The 27,775-nt window shown below is 50.6% G+C and overlaps 1 protein-coding gene and 2 long non-coding RNA genes across 5 annotated transcripts in view; 1 reads left to right on the top strand and 2 right to left on the bottom strand.

Moving 5' to 3' along the window:
* LOC110349789 (uncharacterized) overlaps positions 1-5,754 on the bottom strand; it is a 70,141-nt gene extending 64,387 nt beyond the window's left edge. For all 3 annotated transcript variants that reach the window (XR_002396040.2, XR_002396041.2, XR_015439080.1), the window contains exon 1: positions 5,624-5,754. This is a non-coding gene — a long non-coding RNA (uncharacterized LOC110349789). The remainder of the gene's footprint in view (positions 1-5,623) is intronic.
* On the bottom strand, positions 2,725-5,748 carry Ppp1r3g (protein phosphatase 1 regulatory subunit 3G). The gene is made up of 2 exons (XM_087181147.1): positions 5,469-5,748; positions 2,725-4,773 (listed from the first exon to the last, which is right to left on the bottom strand). The coding sequence occupies exon 2, from the start codon at positions 4,585-4,587 to the stop codon at positions 4,042-4,044; it is 546 nt and encodes a 181-aa protein (XP_087037273.1). The 5' UTR covers positions 4,588-4,773; positions 5,469-5,748; the 3' UTR covers positions 2,725-4,041.
* A 12,101-nt stretch (positions 5,755-17,855) lies between the features above and the next one.
* LOC147826165 (uncharacterized) lies at positions 17,856-27,181 on the top strand. The gene is made up of 2 exons (XR_015439076.1): positions 17,856-20,209; positions 25,471-27,181. It is a non-coding gene; the product is annotated as an uncharacterized LOC147826165 (long non-coding RNA).
* The last annotated feature ends 594 nt before the right edge of the window (positions 27,182-27,775 follow it).

Here is a 27,775-nt window from a genome sequence, read left to right as displayed (position 1 = left end):
TCTGTTAAACTAGCTGGGAATTAAGCAGCATATTCATTAACTATTTCATGACCAGATCAAGCCCGACAGCCACAGCTCTTGCTGCTGGTGGCCAGAGATGCTGGTGCCCCCCTCGAGCTCCAAGGGCTCCCTACTTAGGTCTAAGAATAGGTCATCCACCTTCCCTCACAGACCAGGGCTTTGTTCTGTACCTGCTGCCACATTGCCAGGTGCTGCTTCTGAAGCCCTAGAGAGAAGAACCCACATCTCATCCAGTACCCCTGATGCAGCGATCCACAGAAACACTCGGCCATAGGGAAGCAACTAGAATCTCCTTAGTGAAGAACAGCACCATTAGATCTCTGGAAAAAACTTTTTATTTACTATTTACTACTCAGTATTTACTAGAGCTAGGTAAGATTTTATTACATAAGCAGAATGACCCTAAACTTACTCAAGGTGAGGTAAACATTGCTGGAAAAAAAAAAGATAGTTCCCTTTCCTTTGAAATAACTTTAAACTTTAAAAAAACAAAAAGCATTTTTACTTCATAATTATTTCAAAATTTTTGCTACGGCCTGTGAATATAGCTCAGCAGTAGAGCATTTGCCCAGGATTCTGGGTTCAATCACCAGCAACAACAGGAAAAGTTTGTTATTAATCTATGAAGAGAAGTTAGCACGTCATAAAATCATCATTTAAAAGACTGCCAGGTGGGTGTGGTGGTGCACGCCTCTAATCCCAGCACTCTGGGAAGCTAAGGAGAATCACAAGTCCGAGTCCAGCCTGGACAACTTCATGTCTTAGTGAGATGCTGTCTCAGAATGAATGAATAAAACAATATGAAGGGGCTAGGGAAGTGCCTCAGTGTGAAGGCCCTAGAGAGAGATTACCACCATGCTAATAAAGTGTTTGCAGAAACACTGGGCTGCTCAAAATATTTTAACAAATCTGAAAAGCTAGCCTCCAAGATTTAGACAATGGCAAAGCTGCATCTCCTGCCTTAGAACCATGTTGGATGTTCATTAGCTTATGAAACAAGTCTTTGCAAAATAATTGAATTCAAAATTATATTTTTAGAAATCAATTTAGAAAATCTGTTGTGTGTACTGTACTTTTTAAAAATCTGTCTTATCTATTGTACTGTAGATGTAACAGTCTATTTTAAAGGGTACTAGATAACACACTCTCGATTTTTACATTATATTGGCCTCCTAATTTAAATTTTCAGTCTGATAATGGAGAGCAAACCCAGGGCTTTGCACACACCACACACATGCTTAACCACTGAGGTGCAGTTCTAGCCCCTAATACAATTTTAAATAAAAAACAAAAATAATGCATTATGATATAAATCAGCATATATAGCCTATATATATGCTGACTATAGCTATTTTTTAGCTAAAATGTACTACTTACAAATACGTAAGAAAAATATAAAATATATTTACAGAGGTGCTAGGCATTACTGTGCAATAATGTATTTTTTTTTCTGTGGTGCTGGGGATTGAACCCAGGGCTCTGAGCTTGCTGTGTGAGCACTGTACCTCTGCTCTATGCCCAGCCCTTTCTCCCAATTTTTGAGGCAGGGTTTAGCTGCCCGAGCCTGGCCTTGAGCTTGTCAGCCTCCCGAGTAGCTGGGATTACAGGCGTGCACATCTAGCTGCAAGAATGCACTTTTAAGAATGTTATTACCAGATGCAAAAGTACCTGCACATTGCATGAAAGGCACTGATTGGTGTTCTGTTTTGGTACCGGGGATTGAACTCAGGACCTTGCACTTGTGAGGCAGGCAGCAGCACCCCTGAGCTAAATCCCCGGCTCTGATTGCTTTTATAATTGAGAAAAAAAGACATCACTTTAATAACTGGTTATTTTATTGTTATAAAAGTTTAAATTTGTAACACATACTGCAATAGTGATTATTTTTATTGTTATACATTTTTTCTATTTTTTTTTTTTTTTTGGTACCGGGGATCGAACTTGGGTCCCTGCACTTGCATAGCAGGTGGCAAAACCACTGAGCTAAATCCCCGGCCCATGTTATACGTTTTTTAACGTTTATATAAATTATATAGTGCTTATTCCAACTATAAATGACAGCTGGCTACCTTGTGATGGTCTCCATCGACAATTATTTTAAAATTTCCCCATGGTTAACCTTTGGTAACACTGCCATATTCAAAGAGAAGTCTCCACTTCAAAGTTCAAACTAAATATTTGCAGAGCTAAAGATACTCCACTTAAAGGCAAAGGCAGCCAGAGATGTAGCTGAGAGCAGAGTGCATGCTTAGCATGTCGGAGGGCCTGGGCTCACTCCCCAGCAGGCGTGCATGTGTGCGCACACGTGCACACACACACCAAATAAAGGCAGAGACTGTGCCCATATTTCAGTGTCTGGTATTATCTTCTAAGTGAAAAAGCAGCAGGTGGATTTTCCCTCCCTACTCAGTAATAACTGCTCTTTTTGCCTCAGTGTTTATTCTAACCAAGATTGCTGAGAGTAGTGTAAACAGTTTTGCCTTTTCTCAGAGGTTTATTTCAAGTGGTAAATTCACTAAAAGGTTAACTGCCTTGTTAACTACAATTCTCAGCAGTGTTAAAAATACAAAGCAGGGGTTGGCCTGTGTGCTATAAAGGGCCAGACAGTAAATATTTCACTTTCCATATGGTCTCTGTTGCATCTACCCAACTCTGCCATGGTAGCACAACAGCCACCATAGGAAATACACAAATACACATGGCTGTGTTCCAGTAAAATTTTATTTATGGATACCAAATCTAAATTTCACGTAATGTTCTCACATTGCAAAGCAGTATTCTTCTTTGGGGTGTTTTCCACTATTTACAAGCCATTCTTAGGCCCACCTACCAAGAGAGGCTCTGGCCGATGTGGCTCATGGTCTTTAGTCCGCTGACCACCCTGTTCATCAGGGCAACCATGAATACCTCCCTCCTTCAAGGCCCCCAGCTCCAAACCAATAAATGATACTAGCCCTGTGCTAGAAAACAGGACATGTCTTTCAAAAATGTAAATTACCCAAGGAAGGGATGACCGAGGTGTGATGGAACCAGGTCCTTGCTAGGACCCCTAGCTGCTGGCTCGGCAGGGCCACCTCACGCTGGCACTCGAAGGCCCCAGCAGTGGGCAAGAAAGACTCAGGCCCTGATTCTGTGCCTTCATGAGCCACGAAGTCACCAGGCCTTGCTGTGGCTTTGAGGGATAAAAAGCCACGCTTCCAGCCAGTCCCTTGTGCTTGGCATCCAGACCTGTTGAAGGCCCAGCACAGATATTCTCTGCTTGGTCTGCGCGGGGGCTGGGGCATGTGTGAGGCTGCTTGCGGCTCACCACCAAGGCCAGCTGTGCTGTGTTACTCTGCCATCCCACTTCACCAAACGTCTCATCCCAGCCGGGATGGCACACTTTCTCCAACAGTGGGGAAACCTGGACCCCTCCACACCACGCAGGAGACCGAAGAAGGGAAACTTGTAAATGCTGCTGTTGACGATTAAAGTGCACTGTGTCATCAGCAGACGGCCTGGCCTCCCAAAACGCTCCAGAGCGAAGACGCAGTGCAAACAGGTGTGCGAGTGACCTTTACTTTTTAAAGGGATAGTTGACCACAATTTGCACGAGTAAATAGCATCTGAGCAAACATTCTCCAGGTCCCAGTTAAAAGGACAGCGCGACCCAGCCCCCGGCCAGTTTTCTGGGAGAAAGGGTGTGCCAGTTCCTACGCCGTCGCCGACATGCGCGGTGGCAGAGCGCTTTGTCCTCCCCTACCGGGCTCGGTCAAGTTGCAAAGGCGAAAATACTGAGTCTGAGTTAAAAACAAAATCCATGGTCATAGAGCCCAGGATCTGGGAGGCTTTTTCCTCGGGGCCTTGGGGGTTTCTTCCCTTCTGAGGAAGGCTGGGCGTCCAGAGCCCATCTGGGAGGGTGGAGAAGACTTGGGACCAGGCCCACGCGCGTCGCTCAAGGATCTGCCTGGGCTGGGGGCCTCGGCGGTGTCCTCCGCTGCCTCCGCAAAGCGTTCCCATGGTACCCGGCGGCGGCCGGGCTCAGAGCGGGTCCGTGGAACTCACGTAGCGCAGCGTGTAGTTGGCGCCCGCGTTGTTGTCCCAGAACTCGCCCTGCGCACAGCGGTAGCAGACAGCAAAGTGGACGGCGGCGGCGTCCTGCACACGCCCGGCCTCGCCTTCCCGGGGCTGCAGGCCAGGGGGCAGGCACAGCGAGAAGCGGAAGCGCTCGGCCGCCGGGTCCCCCTCCGCGTCCCCCGACGGCGGTGGCTCGGGCTGCAGCTCGGCGGGCACGTCCAGGAAGGTGCGCCACTCGGTGAAGGTGTAGCGCACCAGCACGGCGCTGGGCCCTGGGCAGCGCAGCACCCGCCCGGAGCCGGTCACCTCAGCGCCCGTCGGCGCGGGGCACTGCACCTGCTCCAGGCACACGCGCTGTCGCCGCAGGCGCTCGGCCGCGGCGCTCGGCCCCGGGAGCTGGAAGAGCGGCCGGAGCGGGAGCCGGGGCCCAGGTGGCGGCGCGGGGCGGGGGGCCCGCACCGCGCCCGAGGCCCACAGCCCCCCGAGCTGCTCCAGGTCCTCGGCTCGCATGGGGAAGCTGTGCAGGCGGGAGAGCACGGCGGGCGGCACCCGCGGCTCCTCAGCCTCGCTGAAGTGCTTCACGCTGGCCAGGCTCAGCCCCAGAGAGTCGGCGAACTGCACCCGCTTCTTGCACTTGGCACAGCAGTTCCCGGCTCGCTCCCCGCCCTCCGCGCCCGGCCGCAGGAGCTGTGCCGCCTGCAGAATGGGGTCGGCGGGCAGCGAGAAGGAGCGGACGCGCGGGCGGCGAGGTCCCGGCAGATCCTCCGCGCCCGAGGGGCTGACCTCCTCTGAGGCTAGGGACCCGCCCTCCACACCCGGGGCCTCTGCAGCGGGAAGCTCCTCATAGCCGGAGCCCAGCAGCTGCGCCCCGCGGGACTCCGCGGCACCGTCCTCCCCCCGGCCTTGTCCGGCTGCGGGCGCCGCCTCCACACTCCCCGGGGAACTCATGTCCTAGGGGAGACGGAGGCCGCCGGCCAGGACGTGCAAGGTTCCCGTGGAGCCGTCAGCTTTTAGCTGCGCTGCTCGGACTGAGTGGGAGGAGAACGCGGGCTGGGCCCTGTGGGCCTGCCCGGCGGGGGAGGGTCAGGGTCAGGGTCAGGGTCAGGGTCAGGGTCAGGGTCAGGGTCAGGGTCAGGGTCAGGGTCAGGGTCAGGGTCGGGGGCGGGGAGGCGCGGGGAGGCGCGGGGAGGCGCGGGGCGGACACCTGGAAACCAGTCCCCGAGCGAGGAGACTCTGAAGGTCGCGGGCTCCCTGCCCCTAGCCCTCCCGAGGCTCACGGCTGTGCCCCTCCTGATCGTCCCGCCCCAAGGGTGGCCCAAGGGCTCTCCCTTCCGGAGCAGGGGGTCTCCCGAAGCCAGCTCCCCCCGCCCCCGTCCCCGCCTGTCACAGACCTGGGAGTCCCGGGTGCGGGCGTGCGGTGGGTCCTGCGAGGCCGAAGGCGCGGGGAGCACCCTCTCCTCCGGCACCCGCCTTCCCCGAACTTGGGCTCCGATCCGCGGGCTTCCCTCCCCGAGCTCCGGCTGGCAGCCCCGAGGTCCCCACCTACCTGCCCTGGAGGCGCAGGTAGGCTTAGGTCGCGGACCCTGCAGTACGGACCGACACCAACGCAGCCCAGAGCTGCGGAGCCATTCGCGCCCGGCCCGCGTGCACGTCCCGCCCTCGTCTCGGCTGGGCTCGGCTCCACTGGGCTGGGCTGGGCCGGGCTGAGCGGGGCGGGGCGGGGCGGGGCGGGGCGGGGCGGGGAGGACGGCCCTGCAGGCCCACTGAACCCTCCTCGGCCCGGCACGCGGCAAGCTCGGGCCGTGCAAGGGGCCGAGGCCAACCCGGGGCTGCGCCGAAGGAGATCGCGGACGCCGGGAACTTCACCGTATTTGGGGACTGCAAGACTTCCAGAAGTTTTTATTTTTTGATTCAAAACCCACTTCACTGATGAAATTTGAGCGCCTGTCAGCACAGGGTAGGGGAGTGGCAACAAACCGCCGCCCCCCACCCCGGCGGGGCTTGAAAGCACTTCCCAAAAAGAATCGCGTAAAGGAAGATGAGGGTAAGGTTCCTATTAATAGCTAATACCAATTGAGCACCTACTGGATACTGCATCCACTTCTTCCCGCGCGGTCTTACTTATAGAACAACTCTACAAAGTAGGAATTACATTACCCTGCTCTACACAGGGAATATAAAGGCCTAGAACGACTTCTCATCGGCCTGCCTGGACCCCTAAACTAGGCTGTGGTGCAACTGGCACCCAGGCCACTTTCCGGAAGATCTCTCCCACTGCAAATGCTCTCGGCTGGTCCTGCTGCTGAGATCTTGGTGGTTATTATGTGCCCCGCATGGAGCTCTTCGAAATTTGGGAAAGAAACCATTGCTTTTATATTTCAATAAGCATTGACAGATTATGAGGTTAAATACAAAATTCACAAACTAGCTGAAAGGTAAAATTGGATGTCAAAGAGGCTTGGTGTTGGGGGAACCCTTTGGGCCACAACTCTCCTTGCAGGCAAAGACACACCCCTAACCCCCTAACAGAATCTAAGGAGCACCACCCCTGAGGTCGTGGGCATGCTCTCCCTTCTTCCTGGAGGTCAGGAGATGGGTTGAAAGTTCTCTCAGTGGTTCTTCCTGGTAACCAGCCCATCCTGGGGCTATCTGGGGGTCTTGGTCAAAATCACATTATCATAAACTTGGGTATTATCAAAGGGGGCTCTTTGTTATTTAACAAGATTTGATTACAAAAATAGCAATGCACAAATGACCAACTTCCCATCAGAGATTCCCAGAGTCTTAGAAGTTCTATATCAGAACTAGGGACAGACTATATTAGTCAGTTTTCTGGCACTGTCACAAAATACCCGATACATTCAATGTAAAGGAAGAAAGGTTTATTTGGGATCATAGTTTCAGAGGTTTCAGTCCAGGGTTGGCTGTTCCATTGCTGTCGGCCCGAGGTGAGGGAGAACATCATGGCGGAAGGGCCTGGTGGAGGGAAGCCTCTCACCTCAGGAGAGCCAGAAAGCAGAGGGGGAGGGGAAGAACCAGAGGGGAAGAACCAGAGGGGAAGGGTCCGGGGTAAGATACACCCTTCAAAGGCTCACTGCTGGTGACCTACTTCCTCTGACAGGGCCCCAGCTCCTGAAAGCCCATTCATCTGTGACCTCACCAGTGGATGAATCCATTCATGGAGTCAGCACCCTCGTGATAAGGTCATCTCCCTAGGCCCAACCTCTGAACGTTGCTGTGTTGGAGATCAAGCCCCGAAATGCGTGAGTCTTTAGGTGACATTTGATGTTTAAACCACAACAAAGGCCAAATAGGTATCTTACTGAATGAAGCACATTGTGTCCACTGTGCCCGTCACTGAAATGACCAGTTTGCAGAAGAGTAGGAGCTTATTCCCGAGATAGCTGAGCAGGGAGGGGGACACCGGGTGTCGAATCTGCCTCAAGGATGGGGTTTAGGTTTATTTATGGGATGCAGAAGCAGGAGGACTCAGAGCATGGGGAAAGCTGACTGGAGTTGAAACAATCAGTGGCCTACGCATGTGTGAGCAAACATCATGTTTCTTTGGGGGACACACATTCAGTCACTGGTGCCATTGGCATGAAGGAAGAATGGAGTGTTTGGCCCTCTGGTGTCACAATTCAACCCCTGGACACCCGCCCAGGCCCTAGGGAAGAGTCAATGGTATCAACCAAAGAGGCCTTCAGATCCCTCAGAAGTCCCCCGGGCAACCCTTACTATCACCACCCAGGAGTGGGAGGTGTCGTCCACAGCAAGCTAGTGGAAGACCAGTGACACAGCTCAACTGCCTGACCTCCAAGATCAGTGCTTAGGAAGTCACTAAAATCACATAAGCAGAAGTGCAGAGAGAGGACGGGTTCCTTTTTCTTCACTACAGTAGTTTCAGGGTTAAGAGGAGAGGGCTTGGGACTGACCTTAGGGCAACTCTGATATTTCAAGGCCAGGAGGAAGATGACCTGGCAAAGGGAGATGGGGAATGAGCAGCCCCAAGGGTCAGAGGAGACTAGGAAGTGTCGTTCCTCAGAAGCTGAGGGAAGACTTCAAAGGCAGGCATGGCAAGAAGCCCACTTGGGCCCTACAGCTCTCGGGATGCCCTCCCTTGGCCTCTGGGACACAGCTGGTCTCTGACCCGTTGCAGAGACCTGCTCTGGCACACCTGGGGGACACATAACTTCTGTCCCAGGTGGAAACCCAGAGACAGGATCCCTAAAGTGAATCCAGGTGCTTGATCCCTTGACCTAGGGATGGTTCCAAGTTTGAGTTCTAGGCTTCACAGTGTGTGAAAGCGATATGCACTTGGTAGAAACCACGCTTCACCTTCTTGAATTTGGATCTTTCCGAAGAGTGTGAGAAGCAATCCATGCCCTGCCTACGGCACTGTGCTGCTACACGAGGCTGTGCAGGGTGGGTGGACTAAGTGCATTTCCCACTGTGGATGTTTTTCACCCACAGTGGCTTCACTGGGACTTCAACCCCACTGTAAGTCAAAGCACATTGCAGTTAAAAGATGCAACACGCAAATAACTTTGAAGCTGAAACTATGAATTCCAGCTCCTAGAAATGTGTTTAGTCCTCTCTCAAACATCGTGTGCCTCTGCTGAAGTATTTATTCCAGCCATCTGTACGTTCTTAGTTTACCATTTGTTCCAGCTACACAGGAACTATCCTCAGCATGTCTACTAACTGAAATCACAGCATTTTTCTTCACGATTCCCAAGGTAAGCGGGAATCCCTCCAGGACAGCAGCTCTTTCCTATCTGCAGTGGCTCAAAGGCCAGTGCTGGGATCATCTGGTTGCCAGGCCAGAGACCTGGGCTGGGACGTCTTGAACAGTGCAGGTAAAGTCTTTGGAAAGGAGCTTTCTGCTTTGCATTAAGAACGGAAGGCACTGGGCCCTTCCTAGAACACAGCAAGGTGACCATGCAGTCCAATTCGATGGTCTGATTACAGAGGTGATGACCTCAGATTCCCTTGGAAGTCATAAGCAGGTCTAGCAGAGACACTTGCCAAGGGACCACGTTCCAGATGGGCCACAGGCCATGCTTGTGCAACCTGGAATACTTTAGTGGCTCCTCTGATTAGGCTGACCAACCCCCAAATTAGCTATAATACTTATTTTGTGTGTATATATTCGTTGTTTTTGTCATTGATTTTTTAAAACAAGATCTCACTATTTGTGGCTGGACTTGAACTATGTAGCCCAGACTGGCCTTCAACTCATGGCAATCCTCCTGCCTCAGCCTCTTGAGAGCTCGGATTATAGGTGTGCATCACCACACCCAACTTCGTTACTCATTATAATAGGCATTTGTTGTTTAGATGGAACATGACCTCTCAAGCCTATTTCTCTGGGTCATTTCTTACATAATAAAGCCTTTGAGTATACACAAAAATATTCACATGAAATAAAATTTATGCTTTTCTCATTAATTGGCATTTTTATAAATATAATTCATAGAATCCAAAGGAAAAATCTTTGTCTATACCACATAAAAATTTTAAATATTTAATCAGAATCATTTTAGAAACAGTTCCTCTATCTCTTTAGCTTTTGGAAACAGATTACCTTAAATTAAGGTCAAATTAATTTTTCAGGGGCTTAAAAATGCGGCAATGGTAATTTGAGAAAAATGCCTCATAACTTGAGGGGATCGAGTTCTGTAGCTCCATAGGCCCCATTTTATCAACACAACTGAAGCTGGGCCGAAGAATAAACTTGCAATGAATTTGAAAAAAACATGACCCTGCTTGCCTGCATCATTTTTCTCTCACATAAATGCATCTTAACAGAATAGAGGGACTTTGAAGAGCTCAGAGCGCAATGCTAGAAGAGATTCAGATGATTTCTCTAGCCAAGGCATCCAGCCAACCCAGAAGGGCCGGGACTGGACAGAAACCCAGCACAGGACTGTGGCATTTCCCACCATCCTCTCGGAGCCCTGTGGCTGATTGTTATTTTCCATACCCAATAATGGGTCTTGGAGGCCGAGTCCAGATGTCCCACAAAGCCTCAAGAGGTCATAGGTGGGCTTTATCAGAGGTGGCTGGATCTAGAGTACGTCATGCTGGGATTGATTCTGGGATTGATTCTGGGATTGATTCATGGTGCAATGCTAGAATGAAGGGCATTAGGATTAAGGGTGTGAGTGCTGCCCACCCTAAGTAGCCTGGATAAGACATAACGGACAAAAAGATCTGTGGGCTACCTGCTGCCCACCATGGACTGTTTCTCCTGTGATGCCTGCCATGCCACCCCTCCTTGGAACCAGCAGCCTATGGACTGAAACCTCTACACACCGTAAGCTAGATTAAACCTTTCCTCCCTAACTTGTGTTGGGTATTTTGTCTCAGCAATGAGAGAAAAAGTAAGACAGAGGCTTACAGTGGGGAAATGAATTACTCACTGCTATGGTCTGAATGTGTACCCCAAAAGCTTTACGTTGGAAACTTAGTCCCCAATTTCATAGGTTAACAGTGGTTGGAGGTGGAGCTTTGGGGAGGCACTTAGAGCTAAATGAGGTCACGATGCAGAGCCCCTAGGATGGCATAAGTGGTGTTAGGAGGAGCCGCCTCATCACCTCCCTACAACCAAAAGTACAAGGAGAGAAGATTTGGGGTTTTTTAAATATTTTTTATCCTTTACCTTTGGCATCTCCTTTTCAATATGCTTTATTCATCGTTCTAATCAAGGATTTACCATGTTTCCCAGTCGCTGCTCAGAGTAATGTAGGAGTTTCCCCAGACTGGCCTAAGGATCAAACTTTTTCTGAAATTAAGCAGTCATCTGAACTGGGCCGGGGATTTAGTTCAGTGGTTCCAGTGCCTACCTCGAAACCACAAGGTCTCAAGTTCAAACCCCCAGTACCTACCAAAAAAAATAGTTGTCTGAACTTTAAATCTAGAAGGGACAACTAAAATCTAATTGACTTTCCTGTTAATGCTTCAAACGGCGATGTTTTTATTCTCATACAGGTTTTATGCCCCTTTTAAATATAATCCCACTTATATTTTAATTTTTCTGATTCAACTTTGGACATCTTATATCATGATCAGAAATATGTAGAAATGTGAGTTCTTGACAAGTGTGACATGATCTTAATCCGTGACTGGTAGGAAACCTCAGGAGTCCAGGCCTCATAACAACTGACTGCTTCTGCATGGCCACAGGGGGCAGCTGCTTTCCCAGCCTCCTCCAGCTTCTGGGAGAGGGATCCCGTTGGCCTCCCCAGTCTCCACATCCACAGACCCAGGCCTCTTCTGTGTGAGACAGTAAGAAACGAACGGTAGGAAAATGACCAGGTCTGTTGTCTCTTTGAAGAAAGACAGGGAACCCTCCTGCCTCCCGTTCTCACTAGATGATACTTTGTGTCCTCGACTAGGAACTGAAAGTGAATTAGGCTTGGCCTAAAACTGCCTCCATACATATTTTAAGTGTGTACACAGTGAACTGCAACCTCACTTGATATTAGCTGTGTCTCAGCCAATCACAAGCAGCCAGCTATTCACAATAGACCCCAGCTGTCTCCATCTTGCTTGTGCTGGTGGGAGCCCAGCTGGTGTGACTGCCAGTCCTCTGGGACAGCCTGACAGAGGGCTCTTGCCCAGCCCCTGCTTCAGTGCCAACCTCATATACTTACCAGACACGGTCCAAACTTACAAACTTACTTCCGTGTGATCTGATCCCAACCACATTTCCATCCTCTCTGCCTTAGAAGTCACCTTCTACAGATCTCTCCTAGAAGGCTCTGGGCTGATGGGAGCTGAGACAACAAGAGCTTTAAGAACTCTGACCCAAGTCCAAGAAACTGCACTTTTTAAACTATTTTACTGTGGAGTTCTTTGAGCAAAGACTTCACAACGGATCGCCGTGGTCACACATCAGTAGCACCAGTCCCTCACCAGCATCATAGCGAAAACCAGTGCCCTGGAGAAAAGGTTTAAAGTCACAGGCCTTGAAGGTTCTTTTGCTCTTCTTCCCTGCCTAGAATGTCCTCCACCCACCTCCAGTTCTCATTCTGTCCCAGTTATCAGGGCAATTTACTAATTTTACTTCCTTTGCGCATCTCCCTGGGTCAACCTAATCAGTGATGGGCGCCTCTGCTTAGAAGCAGGTTTATGGTAAAACCACTGAAGGTCAGGCATTATTTCGTCCCTTCCTATGTATTTACACAGTAATGCTTTTGTAAAATTTGCAAGAGTATTTTCACGGCAATCAATTAAGACCATTCATGCGAGCTGGAGTGGCCAGTGGCATTTTTGGTATCCAGGTGAGGTGCAGCGGGAGGCATGGGGAACACAGGTGGTTTGCAGCCATGGCGCTGTGAGCTGTGGGATGTCTCCCAGTCTCATCTCCAATCCGCATGTATTCGCTGGCAGAGCAGGGGCTGTGTCTGATTCACCTCCCAGAGCGTGGCAGACCAAATACCTGAGCTTACGCCCCACACTGCCATTTCTGCAGGTCATGTGAGCTCCAAGCCACATTTTCCTCACCTGGAAATTGGGGCAATGTCAGTGCCTGCTTTATGGGATTGCTGGGAACATTACAACAGACAAATCTGTGGAGACGGCTTTTCAGAGCTCAGCACGTGTACTGCACAGTAATTACTTGCTGCTAACACAATACCTATGCTCATTAATTCAGCTCCGATTTACTGCATGCTTACTACTGTCAGACACTCTTCAAGGTGCTGCAAACAGCGCCGTCAGTAAAATACGCGCAGATCCCTGCCTTAGGGAGCTCACGTCACAAAGTGGAAGTACACAGAGCACACAGCTGATCCGGTGTATGTTGTGGATGACAGAAAGCCCTGTGCATAGTAGGTACACAAGAGGCCAGTGTTGCCCGAGCAGCTTTCCCTGCTCATGTCTTCTTCCCCAGATCCCCTTTCCAATGTGATTAAATAATGTCCTGCCATCATCCCGGGTGTGAGACACCAGAGGCAGAGGGTCAAGCCCAGCAGCCACAGGACTCCCGCGGCGCGACCTGGGAGACACGGCTGGTGTTCTGACGTGCGTCTTCTCCGGGTGATCCCGCTGTTCTCTGCAGTTCTCGGCCAGATCGATAGTCTATAGCGGCGGCCCTGTGAAGCCAGGACAGTCAACAGTGCGCGTAAGGAGTGGGTGTGGGTGTTTACGATCCCATCCGGGAGAGTCTCCGGGCCCAGGTCTGTCTGGCAAGTCTACCTATGGGAACATTTCGCGGTGTTTACCTCTCTACGCTCTGGGGACAGTGTTTTAATGTGTTCCTCACATTTCAAAACAGACTGCAGCCTCACCTTTGAGCTCCCGGTGTGTGGGTGAAGAGGCAGACATCTGTGTGTTTGTAAATAAGCAGAAGCCCAGGGCTCCTGTGTGAGCCTCAGTTGAGTCAGAATGTGGGCAAGTCGGGTATCGACCTGCTAGAGGGAAAAATAAAACGGAGCCATTTTTCCACAAGCAGATGTGTTCTGTCACACATCCGGCACTGTGATAAATGCCTACATTTATGTTCCTGTGAAAATTTTAAATATATGAAAGTGAATTGATTCCTGCAGTCTTCCCATATCCAAGTGTTAACAAGTAGTTCGCATAAAGTTTAAAAACTCATACCATCTCGGTATTTACTAATTTCACTATTATGATGGCTACAATTCTTCAACATGATTTGCTACAAACTGGGATGTCTAAGCACTGCTTGCTTTGTATGTGTAAGTAAAGCTTAGAATGATTGTGGCTGCCAAGTAGCTCAGAGTTCCTTGTCCAGCACACATAAGGCCCTGGGTTCAATCCCCGTGCCCAGAACAATTTCCAATGTAAAGTTTTCCACAAAGAAATAACTAAACCTACGAATTTCCCTGTCAGTGTCCAGTACTGCCCCGTGATCCTCAGTGCCTGATGTTCACACTGCTCCCGTGTCCCGCGAAACCTGGAGACTACAGAAGTGACTGTGTGTTCCTCCAAGGCTACGTCATAAAAGACACCAAGGATTCGCCAACTGTGTCCTGCTTTGTGGGTCCCAGCTGCCGCCGTGAGAGTACTCAGCACCAGCACCCATCCATCCGCCCAGGAGCGATCGGAAGCCCATTCAACCTTCCCACCCTTCGGCAACTATAGTTATTACTGCTTTATGCCATTAAGTTGGAGATAATTGTTATGCAACAAGAGATAGTTTATGCCCTCGGGTCTTTAGTCTATAAATTCTTAGGAAATGGGAAGAAAAACGTAGGTGGGGGATGTGACCTTGCAGGAGGCGGAGTAGTAGCAAGGGAGTTAATTTTATGCGTATTGCTTTTTCTTCCAGATATAGACAGGTATGTGCTATGGCTTAGATCTAACGGGCCCCAAAGCCTCACGTGTTTGGAAGGCAACTGGATGACCAGGGCGCTATTAGGAAGGAAGCTGAACGCACTCAGGAAGAGGAGTCACTAGGGCGTGGCCCGGAAGGGCCCATCACCCTTGGCTCCTCCCTCTCTGCTTCCGGGCCGCCCTGCCTTGACCTGTCTGCCCCACAACGGCCCTTTCTCCCTGCCGCCTCTGCACTTGAGCCAGCCAACCGTGGACTTGAATTTCTAAAACTGAGACCCAAATAAACCTTTCCTCCTTTAATATGGTTATCAGGTATCTTATTATCCTAGTGACAAGAAAGTGACAGACAGTATGCTTCAAAGATGAAACTAAAAAATAAAGCCTGAACTTAGCAAAGAAATGAGCCATTGAGCCATGAAAAAACACGAAGAAACCACCGAGATGCATATTACTAAGTGAAGAAGCGAATCTGAAAAGCTTGCATACTATGGTTCCAACTCCATGACCCTCCGGGAAAGGCAACCGACGGAGGGCTCTCTAAGGAGTTGGAGGGAGGGAGAAATAGGTTACTCTGGGCAGAGAGATTATTGTGTGGCCGCCATGACGGTGGATGCCTGTCGTCATACACTTGTTCAGAGCCGTAGAATGTGCAGTACCGAGAGTGCATCCCAGTGTAAACGCTGCCCGAGTGGTAATGGTGTATCCGCTCCCCCAGCGGCTGTAACAAATGCACCACTTAACACAAGCTGCTAACAGAAGAAACGAGTGTGGGAGGGTAGAGGTGAAGCCAAGTGGGCCTCTGTCCTTTCCACTCGACTTTCTGTAAACCCCAACTCCACTAACCCACTAAAAATAGTCCATTTCTTTTTAAATCTTAAAAGATGAATCAAGACTCATATACAAACAGATTTCACTAATTTTCCAGGGAGGCAAAGCAGGGCCGGGTGGAACAATTTCCCTGAGCAAAGTGGGGAAATGGATTCATTTGTCAGATTTCTGCCAGGTTTTTCCCCAGCTGAAATTCAGGATAGAAGTTCAAAACCCCTGACGTTGGGATAAGGAATATTTAAAACCCGGGTCCCTTGCAGCACGTATGGTGAAAACGCCCCGAAAGCCGAGCGCAGACTGAGGATGGGAGGCCGGACGCTCGCTCACGGGGGTCCGGGTGCGGCCGCCTGGGGGCGCCTCCTGCGCTGCTGAGACAACCCCAGGACTCGGCCAAGACGAAAATCAAAGGTCCAGATTGTGCGAACGGCAGCTCCTGCCGGGCAACAGGAGGCGCAGTGAGCTTCTGAAAGGAAACGCAAAAGCCAGGGTCCCGCCGGCTCTGGAGACGGAGCTCAGGGGACCGGGTCTTGCCAGCCACTGCGTGCTTTCCGTCATTTTCACTCTGGACCACTACTTGCTTTTACTACTTTTCAATGAGCAGTTTTTAAAGGCAGGGAAAACCTGGGAAGCAAGAAGTTTTTATCTAAAGGACAAGAAGTAGAGAGAAAAGAAAAAATGGAAAATAAGCAGGCATTCGAGCGATTTGATATGGTTGAACGGGATGGAGACACAGGGCTGTGAAAAGCGCTGATAAATCAAGGGAAATAAAATCAGGGGAAGAGGGCGGCGCGTGGGCCTAGCCCTGGGAGGCCCGGCCGGGGCTGCCGGGGACCCGCGCGGCCGACGCCCTCGGGCTGTAGCCTGCAGACCCCCGGCTGAGCGGGACGGCGTTAAAGCGGTGACCCCGGTGAGTCCCGCGGCTGCGGGCGTGACGGTGGGCTCAGCCCTGGACCGCAGCACCGTGCGGGCCTCTGCGCACTGGCGCCCCCGTGTGGCCGAGGGGAGCAGTGGCGGCTGGCCCGGTCCCTGGGGCCCCGTCACCTCCGCCCAGGCAGAAGCAACCCTAACCACGGGGAGTGGGGGAGAGGTGGCTGGACTAACACCGGATGTGAGGAACGGGTCGTATAAATAACGAAACAAGCAGGAGTGAGTGTATCTTCAGGTGCAGGGGAGTTTGACCCCAAAGCCAGGGTCCCCCCTTTCATTTTCCATACTGGCCTCTTAGGCTTCAGGTTGGAGTAAGGGAGGGGAGGCGGCCCCGAGTGCCCCCTTCAGGCCGAAGTGTGTACAGCGCTAGCAGTTAGAACGTGGTGGTTCTTAGCGTGGGATCCACCGACCCCCCGAGGGATCCTGGGGACCCTTTGGCGAGGGAGGGGCAGCCCCTGAGGCGGGAAGTATTCTCCTAACAGTGCCAATTCATTCCTGCCGCTCTCACTTGTGGGCATGTACACCGGTGCTGCGAAAGCAGTGGGGGGGGGGGCAAGATAAAACTATGCCAGCGTCGCTTATCCTAGGCTAAACCAATTACTGATTTTATTAAATCTCAACCCGAGCCTACATTTTTAATACTTTTTTGTATGTGTGACAAAATAGGGAGTCGTGGGTTTACTGGCTTTTTTCATGAAACCCCAATTTCACTTAAAGGAGCTGCAGATAAACTATGATTATTCCAAATTGGCCATTTGGTCGACACTTTCTTGAAAATAATCCAAAGGAGCCTCTGACTTCTATGAAAACAAGTGAAAAAATGTGCTGAAGTTAAAATCTGAACTTGTAGGCACCACACCAGTATTTAAAGACTTTCCTGTTGTTGACAATGGTGAAGGCAATGTGGGGGTTTTTTTGGTACCAGGGATCGAACTCAGGACCTTCTGCTTGCGAGGCAGGCAGCAGCACCACTGAGCTAAATCCCCAGCAACCCAAATGTGATAATGGTTGGAAGATCTACATTTCTCAGCGAACCACATTTTCCAGGCTATCAAGACGTGACAAAATCATGCATGGGAGAAGAATCCATGCAAAACGTGAGAAAAACCAGCTGTACCAGAGGATGGGCCGTTCATTGATAAGGCTTCAGAGTCCACTGTGGAACTCTCAAAGAAACTGTTTTGGTGCCAAGGATTTAGCTCAGTGGTTCTGCCGCCTACCTCGCAAGCGCCAAGGTCCCGAGTTTGATCCCCGGTACCAAAAAAAGAAAAAAAAATAAAACTGTTTCGATGTCATATTAAAGAAAAATGTTAGCCGTGCATGGCGCATGCCTGTAATCCCAGCACTCTGGGAGGCTGAGGCAGGAGGGTTGCAACTTCATTTTCTGTTGCTGTAGCAGAAGATCTAAGACTAGGTTATACAGAGAGGAAGGTCTTCATGAATACTGTTTAATCGAGCACTTATTGCAAGCAGCTTTCTTCTTGAAGGTCTTCTCAAATTTAAACCGCACCCTCACCTGCAGCGTTCTGGAGAAACCTGCTTCTCCCGTCTCTGCCAAAGGCCTGCTGCTACCCATTTCGCAGGGAATGGTTCTCTTGGGCTCAGTGTGGGTCTGGCTGGGCTACTGTAGCAAAGCACCGAAGACCGAGTGGCTTATAAAGGGCAGAAGGCTCAGTTCCGGCTCTGCACGTCCACAGTCCGGTGCCAGCAAAGGTCGCAGTCGCTGGTTCCCAGACGGCGCTTTCCTGGCAGCTCTCGGGCCCTTTGTGCGGCGGACATCAGTCCTCTTCCGGAGGCGTCCGCCTTCACAGGATCACCTAAGCCACGCCTCCAAACGCCAGTCCACTTCCACATGCCTTTCACTCCGCAGCTCTCTTCTCCCTTAGCCCTCCCCACCCCTTGCCCCTGCATTCAAGGCCCGGCCACCCCCACTCGAATCCTCCGGGCGCTGGGCTCTGCGGACGGTCAGGGCCTGTGCCGGAAGGGAAGGAGGGCTTTTCTAGCTCACTCCCTAGTGAAAAGCCACTTCCTGAGTTCGGAGCCGACCCTGGGAACCCAGTCTGTTGGAGCCAGAGGGTGACGTCATTTCCGGTTTAAGGCCTTTCGTCTCCTCCTGTCCCGCCTCGGGCAGAAAACCCGGCGGGGGAGCTTCACCATTTCGGAAGCGCGAGTAAGGAGAACTGGCCTGCCGGTCTGCACGATGCAGAATCGCAGGGAGACTGTGCCCGTCTTCAGGGGGCGAGAGACAGAGCGGGGAGGTGCACTCCCTCTTAGTAAGGGGAAGCAGCCGGGAGGCGTCTGGAGGCGCAGGAGACAGGCGGGTGGGAGACTCCTCAGAGAGCATGCAGTGCCGCCTTAGAAGCTGTCTTTAAAGATCTACTCCATACATTAAATTCAGATGTTGGCTTTTACATTAAAATTTTATAAGAAACACTTTTGAAAATTGTCAAAGATATGTAACAAAGTTAACTCTCCCGACCATCTCCAGGGTGTAGCTCAGTGGCACTGACCACATTCAGATGGTCCTGCGACCATCACCGCTTCCCTCCTCCCCTCTCTCTCACTTTGTCTCCAGCTCAGTTCCTGGGTCAGGAGGTTTGCAAGTTCAAGCCCAGCTTGGGCAGCTTAGTAAGACCTTGTTCTCAAAAACAAAAGTTTTTAAAACAGACTTTCTGCAATGTGTTAAGAACATGTGCCCCAGGGGGCTGGGGATTTAGCTCAGTGGTTCCGGCGCCCGCCTTGCAAGCACAATGTCCCGAGTTTGATCCCCAGTACATTAAAAAAAAAGATCATGTGCCCCTTGGACGGCCTCCAGTCCTACCCTGTGTCGGGCTATGATTTCCTGGCAAGGCGCCTCCATGACAAGGCTGGGCCACCTTGGGTCTGTTTATATGCCCGACGCCATCTCAAGTTCACGCTTCTACAGGTGTTAGCTAGGAACACTTTCACTGCCGCCCGACCTTTACAGAAGAGCAGGAAAAGTGCCCCGATTGCTGTTTGGGAAGAAGCTGGGCGTGGCTGCTGGGACAGCAGCTCTGCCTGCGAATCCACCCCACGCCCTCCCTAGCCGGAAGCCAGGCCTTGCAGTTCAGGTCTCCAGCTTGGAGGAGGTTGGGCTTTCACAGCCCCTTCAGCAGATCAAGTCAAAGAAGCCGAGGACGGGGTCCCCAAGGACCTGGTGCAGCCCCGGGGACTCGGGTGGGCAGCACGTGGTCAGCACCCTCCCCCTTCGACCACAACACAGCTCTTTAGTAGGGTTGAAAAACTGCAGCTGATCCCAGAGCTGCTCTCGGGCGCTGGCCTTCCAAACCTGTCCTGCTTCCACTCACCTCGCTTTTCTGCCCCCTTCCCTTGTTCCTGGGACCCCTTCCCATCATGGCCTTTTCTGAGGCTCTGCCCTGCTCCCCCCTTGGGACCCTTGAAGGAGCAGCACCGTCCTGCCGGGCCTGGCCGTCACCAGAGCTCCATCCCCTGGCCCTCTAACTCCAGGCCATGCTGTGCCCTGGGGACGGCGCCCAGGGCCTCACTGGTCAGGCGACTGCTCGGCCAAGGAGCTCCTCCCCGGCCTTTTCATTTTTTGAGACTGGGTCTTGCTAAGTTGCCCAGGCTGGGCTTGAATTTAGGATCCTGCCTCCGCCTCTCATGGAGCTGTGTGGGGGGCCTTGCCCCCCCCCGCTAGAACTCTTGAGTGCCTTTTACGGACATATCCGGGCCTGCTGCAAATCTACCCGGCAACAAGGAAGTAGCCCCAGTACCCTCCTCTTGCTCCTCCCCTCTAGCCCTACGGTATATATGTTGTAACAGCTTCTGCAATAAACGAGACTTGATCAGAAACCTGTCTTGTCTCCATCTCTCGTGTCCCCTGTCCCCTCTCATCCTCGCTCCCCCTCTAGGGTCTCCGTTGACTTACCCGCGGGCCGGGACAAGTGGCGCCCAACGTGCGGCCAGAGAACGGGGGATCCAGTGAAGGACGCTGCTCAGGGGCCCTAAGATTAAGATTGAGGAACAAAGAGCACACTCGACACGGGAGAGGCTTGCAATTGACGTGGACCTGCCGTCTTTTTGCACCTCGGTAAGTTGAGCAGCGATTATGGGACAGGGCATTAGTCAGCACGAATTGTTTGTGCAAGGTCTCAAGAAGACATTACAGGCACGAGGGGTAAAGGTTACAGTCAAACAGTTGTTAAGATTTTTTGATTATATTAAAGATCTCTGTCCCTGGTTCCCTGCTGAGGGAACCATTGACGAACAGAGATGGAAAAAGGTGGGGGAAGCTCTCCAGGATTATTATGCCACTTGCGGACCCGGGAAGGTCCCTATTGCGGCGTTCTCATATTGGAATTTGATTAATGATATTATTTCTCATAAAGCGAGGGATCCACTGGTGGCGCAGGCTATACAGGCTGGGGAGGTAGCTCTCCGAGATGGTAAGGGGCTGACACCCGCCAGTGATTCTGACGCAGTCTCCCGGGCCAATATGGCGCCGGGGCCCAGGCCCGTTGAGACCACGACTTCTTTGTCAGACAAAGAAGAGGACTTGATGTCCTTTGACAGTGACGACGATCCCGCCCCCGACGGACATGACGTCCCTTCGGACCAACCCCAAACGGCCACGAACCCTGCCAAGCCCTGTAGGGCAGGGCCTCGCCGAACCCCTGCTTCCTTGCTTTCCGCCACCGCCTCTAGGACAGCCCCACCCTCGCGGAAGGTTCCGCCCCTATATCCCTCCCTTCAAGCCTATCGTGGCCCGCCTCCGCCCCCAGATCCGCCCCAAGAGGGCTCCGGGTCGGAGGAGCCCGCGGGGGGAGCATTGTGGGGCGACTCCGGATATCCCCCTCCTTATATCTCTTCAGGCCCCGACACTCCCACTCTGGCATGTCCTGTTGTTGATCCCCAAAAGGAACTCCGGGACAAAATAGAATTTCTAAAAGAACAGATAAGGTTAGAAAAGGAACACCAAGAACTTATTACCCAGCTTGAAGGCTTAAGAACAGGCAAAGCCCATAAAAATGTCCGTAGAGAAGACAAACTTAAGCCACGACCCCCCGTTAGAGGGGCGGCCCCTAGGGTGCCATCCGGGTCGGGAGTATCCCTGAAACTTAAAAATGCGGAAGCCTTTCCCGTAACTAAAACTACTGACGCACAGAGACAGGCGTGAAGACACCACAGTGGTTTTGATTTTAAGGTCATTAAAAAATTTAAAACGGCTGCAGCTCAATATGGGGCCACTGCACCTTACACCATGGCTATTTTAGAATCGGTGGCAGAAAATTGGCTCACCCCAATTGATTGGCAGACTCTGGCCCGCGCCACCCTTACAGGAGGTGATTATTTATTATGGAAATCTAAATATGTTAAAAATTGCCGAGAAACTGCTAGGCGCAATGCTCAGGCGGGGAATGGATGGGTGCTTGACATGCTCCTTGGGGAGGGGGCCTACGCCGCCAACGACCAACAAATACAATTTGATGCGGGGTTATATGCCCAGATTCAGACCGCCGCCACTAGGGCCTGGAAAAAGCTCCCCTCCAAAGGAGACGTGAGTGCCTCCCTCACTAACATTCGGCAGGGCCCAGACGAGCCATTTGCGGACTTTGTCCACCGCCTTCTCACGGCGGCAGGCCGGATTTTTGGGAGCGCGGAGACAGGGACAGATTTTGTTAAACAGCTTGCTTTTGAGAACGCCAATGCCGCCTGTCAGGCCGCTATCCGCCCCTATAAAAAGAAAACTGACCTTTCTGGCTACATTCGCCTTTGTTCTGAGATTGGGGCCGCCTACCAACAGGGCCTTGCCATGGCGGCCGCCATGCAAGGCTTCACAGTCAAACAATTTTTGCAACGCCACGTCGGCAATAAGTGTTTCCGGTGTGGGGCCACCGGCCATTTTGCTAGAGAATGCCCGACCACTAAAATGCAGGGCCCCAATGCTCCGCCCCCCGGGCCCTGCCCCCGATGTAATCGGGGGAGGCATTGGGCGAGTGAGTGCCGATCCAAAACTGATGCCCAGGGCCGACCCCTTCCCCCTCTTAAGGATTCGAATTCGGGAAACGGGAAAGGGGGCCAGCCCCAGGCCCCCAACTCCAAACAAATTTACGGGGCGCTCAATTTTGCTCCAATAAACAGCAATCCATTTCAGACCTCATCAGAGCCACAAAAGGAAGTGCCGGATTGGACCTCAGTGCCACCACCCACACAGTATTGACCCCAGAAATGGGAGTCCAGGCCCTCGCCACAGGAGTCTTTGGACCCTTACCTAGAGAGACTTTTGGCCTCGTAATAGGCCGAAGCAGTAGTACCATAAATGGGCTGTTGGTTTACCCAGGAGTGATAGATAATGACTACTCTGGGGAAATTAAAGTTATGGTTTCTTCTCCCAAAGTTATTAATACCATTCAATCAGGCCAAAGATTTGCTCAATTGCTACTCCTTCCCCTTCTCTCTACCTCTAATAAGGCTCTAAACAACGCCCGAGGCAGCCAGGGATTCGGCTCATCTGATGTTTACTGGTCAGAGATACTTTCAGCACAAAAGCCTCTCGTGACCTTGTGGTTAGATGGGAGACAATTTTCTGGGCTGGTTGACACTGGTGCCGATGTAACTATCATAAAGGGAGAGGATTGGCCTCAGGCATGGCCATTAAAAGACACCCTCACCCATCTCGGGGGTATAGGTCAGAGTGAAAATCCTAAACAAAGTGCCAAAGATCTGACCTGGAGAGACCAAGATGGTAATCAGGGCACCATTCAACCTTATATCATTTCAGGGTTACCTATTAATCTATGGGGAAGAGACTTACTATCACAAATGGGGATAATTATTTCCAGCCCCAATGAAATTGTCACTATGCAGATGTTTAAAAATGGGTACATTCCAGGAACGGGACTGGGGAAACACCCTACAAACCTTACTCACCCCATTGAGCCTGTCCCTCGGCCCCCTCGGGCAGGGCTAGGCCATTTTCCATAGGGGCCATTGACACTCCTGCGGCCCATGCTGAAAAGATTACCTGGCTCTCAGATGATCCAGTGTGGGTCGATCAGTGGCCCCTCTCTAAGGAGAAATTGTCAGCAGCTCAACAGTTGGTGCAGGAACAGCTTCATGCTGGCCATATTATTCCTAGCCACTCCCCTTGGAATACTCCCATTTTTGTCATTAAAAAACAGTCGGAAAAATGGAGACTCTTACAAGATCTTAGAGCAGTTAATAAAACCATGGTACTCATGGGAGCTTTACAACCTGGTCTCCCTTCGCCGGTAGCCATTCCCCTTGGGTATTACAAGATTATTATTGATTTAAAGGATTGCTTTTTCACCATCCCCTTACATCCTGCTGATCAAAAACGCTTCGCATTTAGCCTTCCAGCGACCAATTTCTGTACCCCAATGCAGCGCTTTCAGTGGCTGGTTCTGCCCCAAGGCATGGCCAATAGTCCCACCCTGTGCCAGTCATTTGTAGCCGCGGCACTCCAATCCACCCGAGACAATTGGCCTCAAATGTATATTATCCATTACATGGATGATATCCTTGTAGCGGGGCAATTAGGAAGTGAGGTTTTAGCTTGTTATGCTGACCTTCGACGGGCACTTGAATCTCATGGCCTCCAGATTGCCCCTCATAAGGTTCAACTAAAAGACCCTTATAACTACCTTGGATTTCAGATGAAGGGACGTCACATTTCCTCCCAAAAGCTTACCTTGCGGCTGGACGGTCTTAAGACTTTAAATGACTTCCAAAAATTGCTAGGAGACATTAATTGGCTTATGCCCTATTTAAAGCTCACTAAACATGACCTGAAGCCTCTCTATGATACCCTACAAGGTGATAACCACCCTACTTCACCTCGACAGCTCACTGCCGAGGGGCGCAAAGCCATCAGTACAGTGGAACAAGCCATTCAAAATCAAACAATTACTTTTATGGATTATAACTCTCCTTTACAGTATATCATCTGCAAAACCTCCCTCTCTCCCACTGCTGTCTTTTGGCAAACCGCTCCCCTTTTGTGGGTTCATCTCCCAGTTTCCCCTAAGCGGGTCTTTTACCCCTATTATGTTGCAGTTGCAGACCTAGTTATCTTGGGCAGAGACCATGGAAAGATGTACTTTGGAAAAGAACCTGATGTCATTATCCAACCCTACCCTAAGGACCAGGTCGATTGGCTTATACAAACCACCGATTCCTGCCCAATTGCTCTTGCTTCTTATTCAGGGTTATTGGACAACCACTATCCTCCCAGCAAACTTATTGACTTTGCCAACAGACATGACTTCATTTTCCCGAAGATCACTTCTTGCTTTCCTCTGCCAGAGGCTCTACCCGTTTTTACAGACGGTTCTTCCACTGGAATGGCTGCCTATGTGTGGGATGATAACATTGTCCAGTTCCAAACCGCCCACTCTTCGGCCCAGTTAACCGAGCTCCAGGCAGTCATAGCGGTCTTTACCGCATTTCCTGCCCGAGCTTTTAATCTCTTTACTGACAGTGCTTACATTGCCCAATCTGTTCCCTTATTAGAAACATGTGGACTGATCAAACTTGCCTCTCAGACTGGTGGTCTTTTCCTCCAATTACAAGATCTAATCAGAAAACGATCCAAATCCTTTTTCATTGGGCACCTTCGCGCCCACTCTAACCTACCCGGCCCACTTGCAGAGGGCAACCGCTTAGCAGACCTAGCCACAAGACCTCAGGCTTTTGCCTATTCAATAAATACTGATGCCCCCAGTCCGATTGACCAAGCACAGAAGGCACACCAATTCCATCATCTTAATGCTCACACGCTTCGCCTTATGTATAAGCTTACTAGAGAACAAGCTAGACAAATTGTTAAGGCCTGCCCTACGTGCACTCTGCACCTTCCTACACCTCATCTGGGAGTTAATCCTCGTGGCTTGATTCCAAATGCCCTATGGCAAATGGACATCACACATTACCCTAAATTTGGAAATCTTAAATATATACATGTCAACATTAATACATATAGTGGATTCATATTTGCCACCCTGCAATCTGGGGAAGCTACTAAACACGTCATTGCTCATCTCCTCACTGCCTTCTCAGTGCTTGGCTGCCCACAACAAATTAAAACAGATAATGGTCCTGGCTATATCAGCTCTGGCTTCTCCAAATTTTACAAACAATTTACAATAACACATATAACGGGAATCCCATATAATCCACAGGGACAAGGCATTATAGAAAGGGCTAATCTCACACTTAAAATTACTTTAGACAAAATAAAAAAGGGGGAATGGTATCCTACTAAGGGGTCTCCTAGAAATCTGATATCACATGCACTATTTATTCTTAACTTCTTAAATTTGGATGCCAAAGGTTTATCTGCAGCCAATCGTTTCTGGCAACCAGAGACGCAACGACAATTTGCCTCGGTGATGTGGAAAGACCCCCTGGACCACTCATGGCACGGGCCGGATCCTGTACTTATCTGGGGCTGAGGATCGGTGTGTATTTACTCCAAGGAAATGAAGTCAGCCAGGTGGCTCCCAGAACGCCTAGTAAAACAAGTTGATAGGTGTGCTGATGATGCCGATGACCTGACGTTGTCCAATCTTAACCAGTTAACAATGGCACCTACAATTACAATCTAATAATCATCAAGAGTATAGTATAATTCAATTTGGCTAGTTATATTTGGGTGCACCCTAATTTTACACACTGTCTTATATGTTTGTCTATTGTCTGTTGTTTGTGTTTGTACAGTTGAGCTCAATATGTTCCTTCCTCTTCAAAGGATATTCGCCTATTGTTAAATTGACTTATAGATAATATTATTAAACTAAAGACATGCTTTTCTTCCCAGGTTGTTAATTGATCAAAGTACCACTGAAATTTATTTTATGAAAGTGACGTGCATTGTTACCCACACGCAACAATCAAATTACAATTAACAGTTATAAAATAAAAAGATATATATTCTTAATTGTTTGTCAAAACGATTATAGATGGGAACTCCCTTTGATGAATATAGAAGTGGCCACCCAGAAAATGATTATTCTGGTCTTAATTCATTAAAGGGACCCCCTAGTAAATTTTATATTATATAATCTTATGGGAGACATATCACAATGAATATTATCTAAATATGTTATAAATTGATTGTATTGGTTGTCCTTGATATTTAAGCACTAAATATGTTGTTACAAAACGTTCATATTGGTTAAGTTCTGAATATGTTATTGTAGCATGTCCACATTGGTTATCTTCAAAAGCTTAATCAGGGTAGCTTAACTCTCTTATTCACAGTCTAGCCTTAAATGAACATTGCTGTTTTTATGCCAACAAATCTGGGATCGTCAGGGGAAAAATTCACGAACTTCAGGAAGATTTCAATAGATGACGACAAAAATTCACTCAAAATCCCCTCTGGACTGGCCTCAATGGTTTCCTCCCTTATCTCCTCCCTTTGCTGGGACCCTTATTGGGTCTACTCTTGCTCATTTCTTTAGGGCCCGTACTTTATAACAAAATCATGGCCTTTCTTAGAGCCCAGATAGAGGCAATAAAAACAGCGCCCATACAGGTCTACTATAATAGATTGGCAATGGCTGACCAGGACGAATGTCGGACCATCGATTAGGTCCTTGCCGTGGCGAAGTGTTCTCGCCCCACCTGGTGAGTGGGCTGGCAAGCCAATGACGGGCAACTGAGCAAGCGTGCCATGCAATGAGAGAGCCCTCGTGTGCCGCCTAAGACAGGTGCCAGAGCCTTGATTCTCTGGTTAACCGATGACGGGTAAGGTGCACGGTGCAGACACGTATGTTGCTCTGACCCAAGACAGGCTCAGCCCCCGCAGGCTTGGCTCTCCTGACGCCTTTCTAAAATTATAATTTTAAAGGGAGGACCTGTGGGGGGCCTTGCCCCCCCGCTAGAACTCTTGAGTGCCTTTTACGGACATATCCGGGCCTGCTGCAAATCTACCCGGCAACAAGGAAGTAGCCCCAGTACCCTCCTCTTGCTCCTCCCCTCTAGCCCTACGGTATATATGTTGTAACAGCTTCTGCAATAAACGAGACTTGATCAGAAACCTGTCTTGTCTCCATCTCTCGTGTCCCCTGTCCCCTCTCATCCTCGCTCCCCCTCTAGGGTCTCCGTTGACTTACCCGCGGGCCGGGACAGAGCTGGATTACAGGTTTGCACCAAACCACGCCCGACCCCTCTGGCTTTTCACCTGCGGTTGAGGGTTTGAGCTTTTCCCTAACATTTGCCCGCCTGTCCCCTTGATGCCTCTCAGCCAGCAGATCCCACCCTGCCCGGCGCCACAGGGAGAGCAAGCCCAACTCAGGGCTAAAACGGGGAGGTGTGCTGGCTTCAGCCTCGGTTTTCCTTCTATAAATGGACACGGCCCAATGAACTCAGCGCCTAGCTCCTGTGGCTCTTTTCCTTCTGCTGATAAAGTCCATTCAAATGGAGCAAGGGAGACACACCCAGCCTCTGCCCACTGCTCTGTCCTCCCCCTCTCCAGGTCTGCTGGTGCCACAGAGCACACCACAAAGTCACCGGGCCGGGGTAGGGGTCCCCCAAGGCCCCGTCAGTCCTAACAGCCTAGGATCCTGTGACTCGGTTTGCAGGGAGAGAATGGAGACCCTGCCACCCTGTTCCTCTGTGTTAAGTGGCTGGG

The sequence above is a fragment of the Heterocephalus glaber genome, unplaced genomic scaffold (genome assembly GCF_053883595.1).
Source record: "Heterocephalus glaber isolate CG9 unplaced genomic scaffold, H.glaber_assembly_v1.0 deba00001472, whole genome shotgun sequence".
NCBI classification, from domain to species: domain Eukaryota; kingdom Metazoa; phylum Chordata; class Mammalia; order Rodentia; family Bathyergidae; genus Heterocephalus; species Heterocephalus glaber.
The sequence above is the reverse complement of the archived record's forward strand: the minus strand, read 5'-3'. Positions and strand labels throughout refer to the sequence as shown.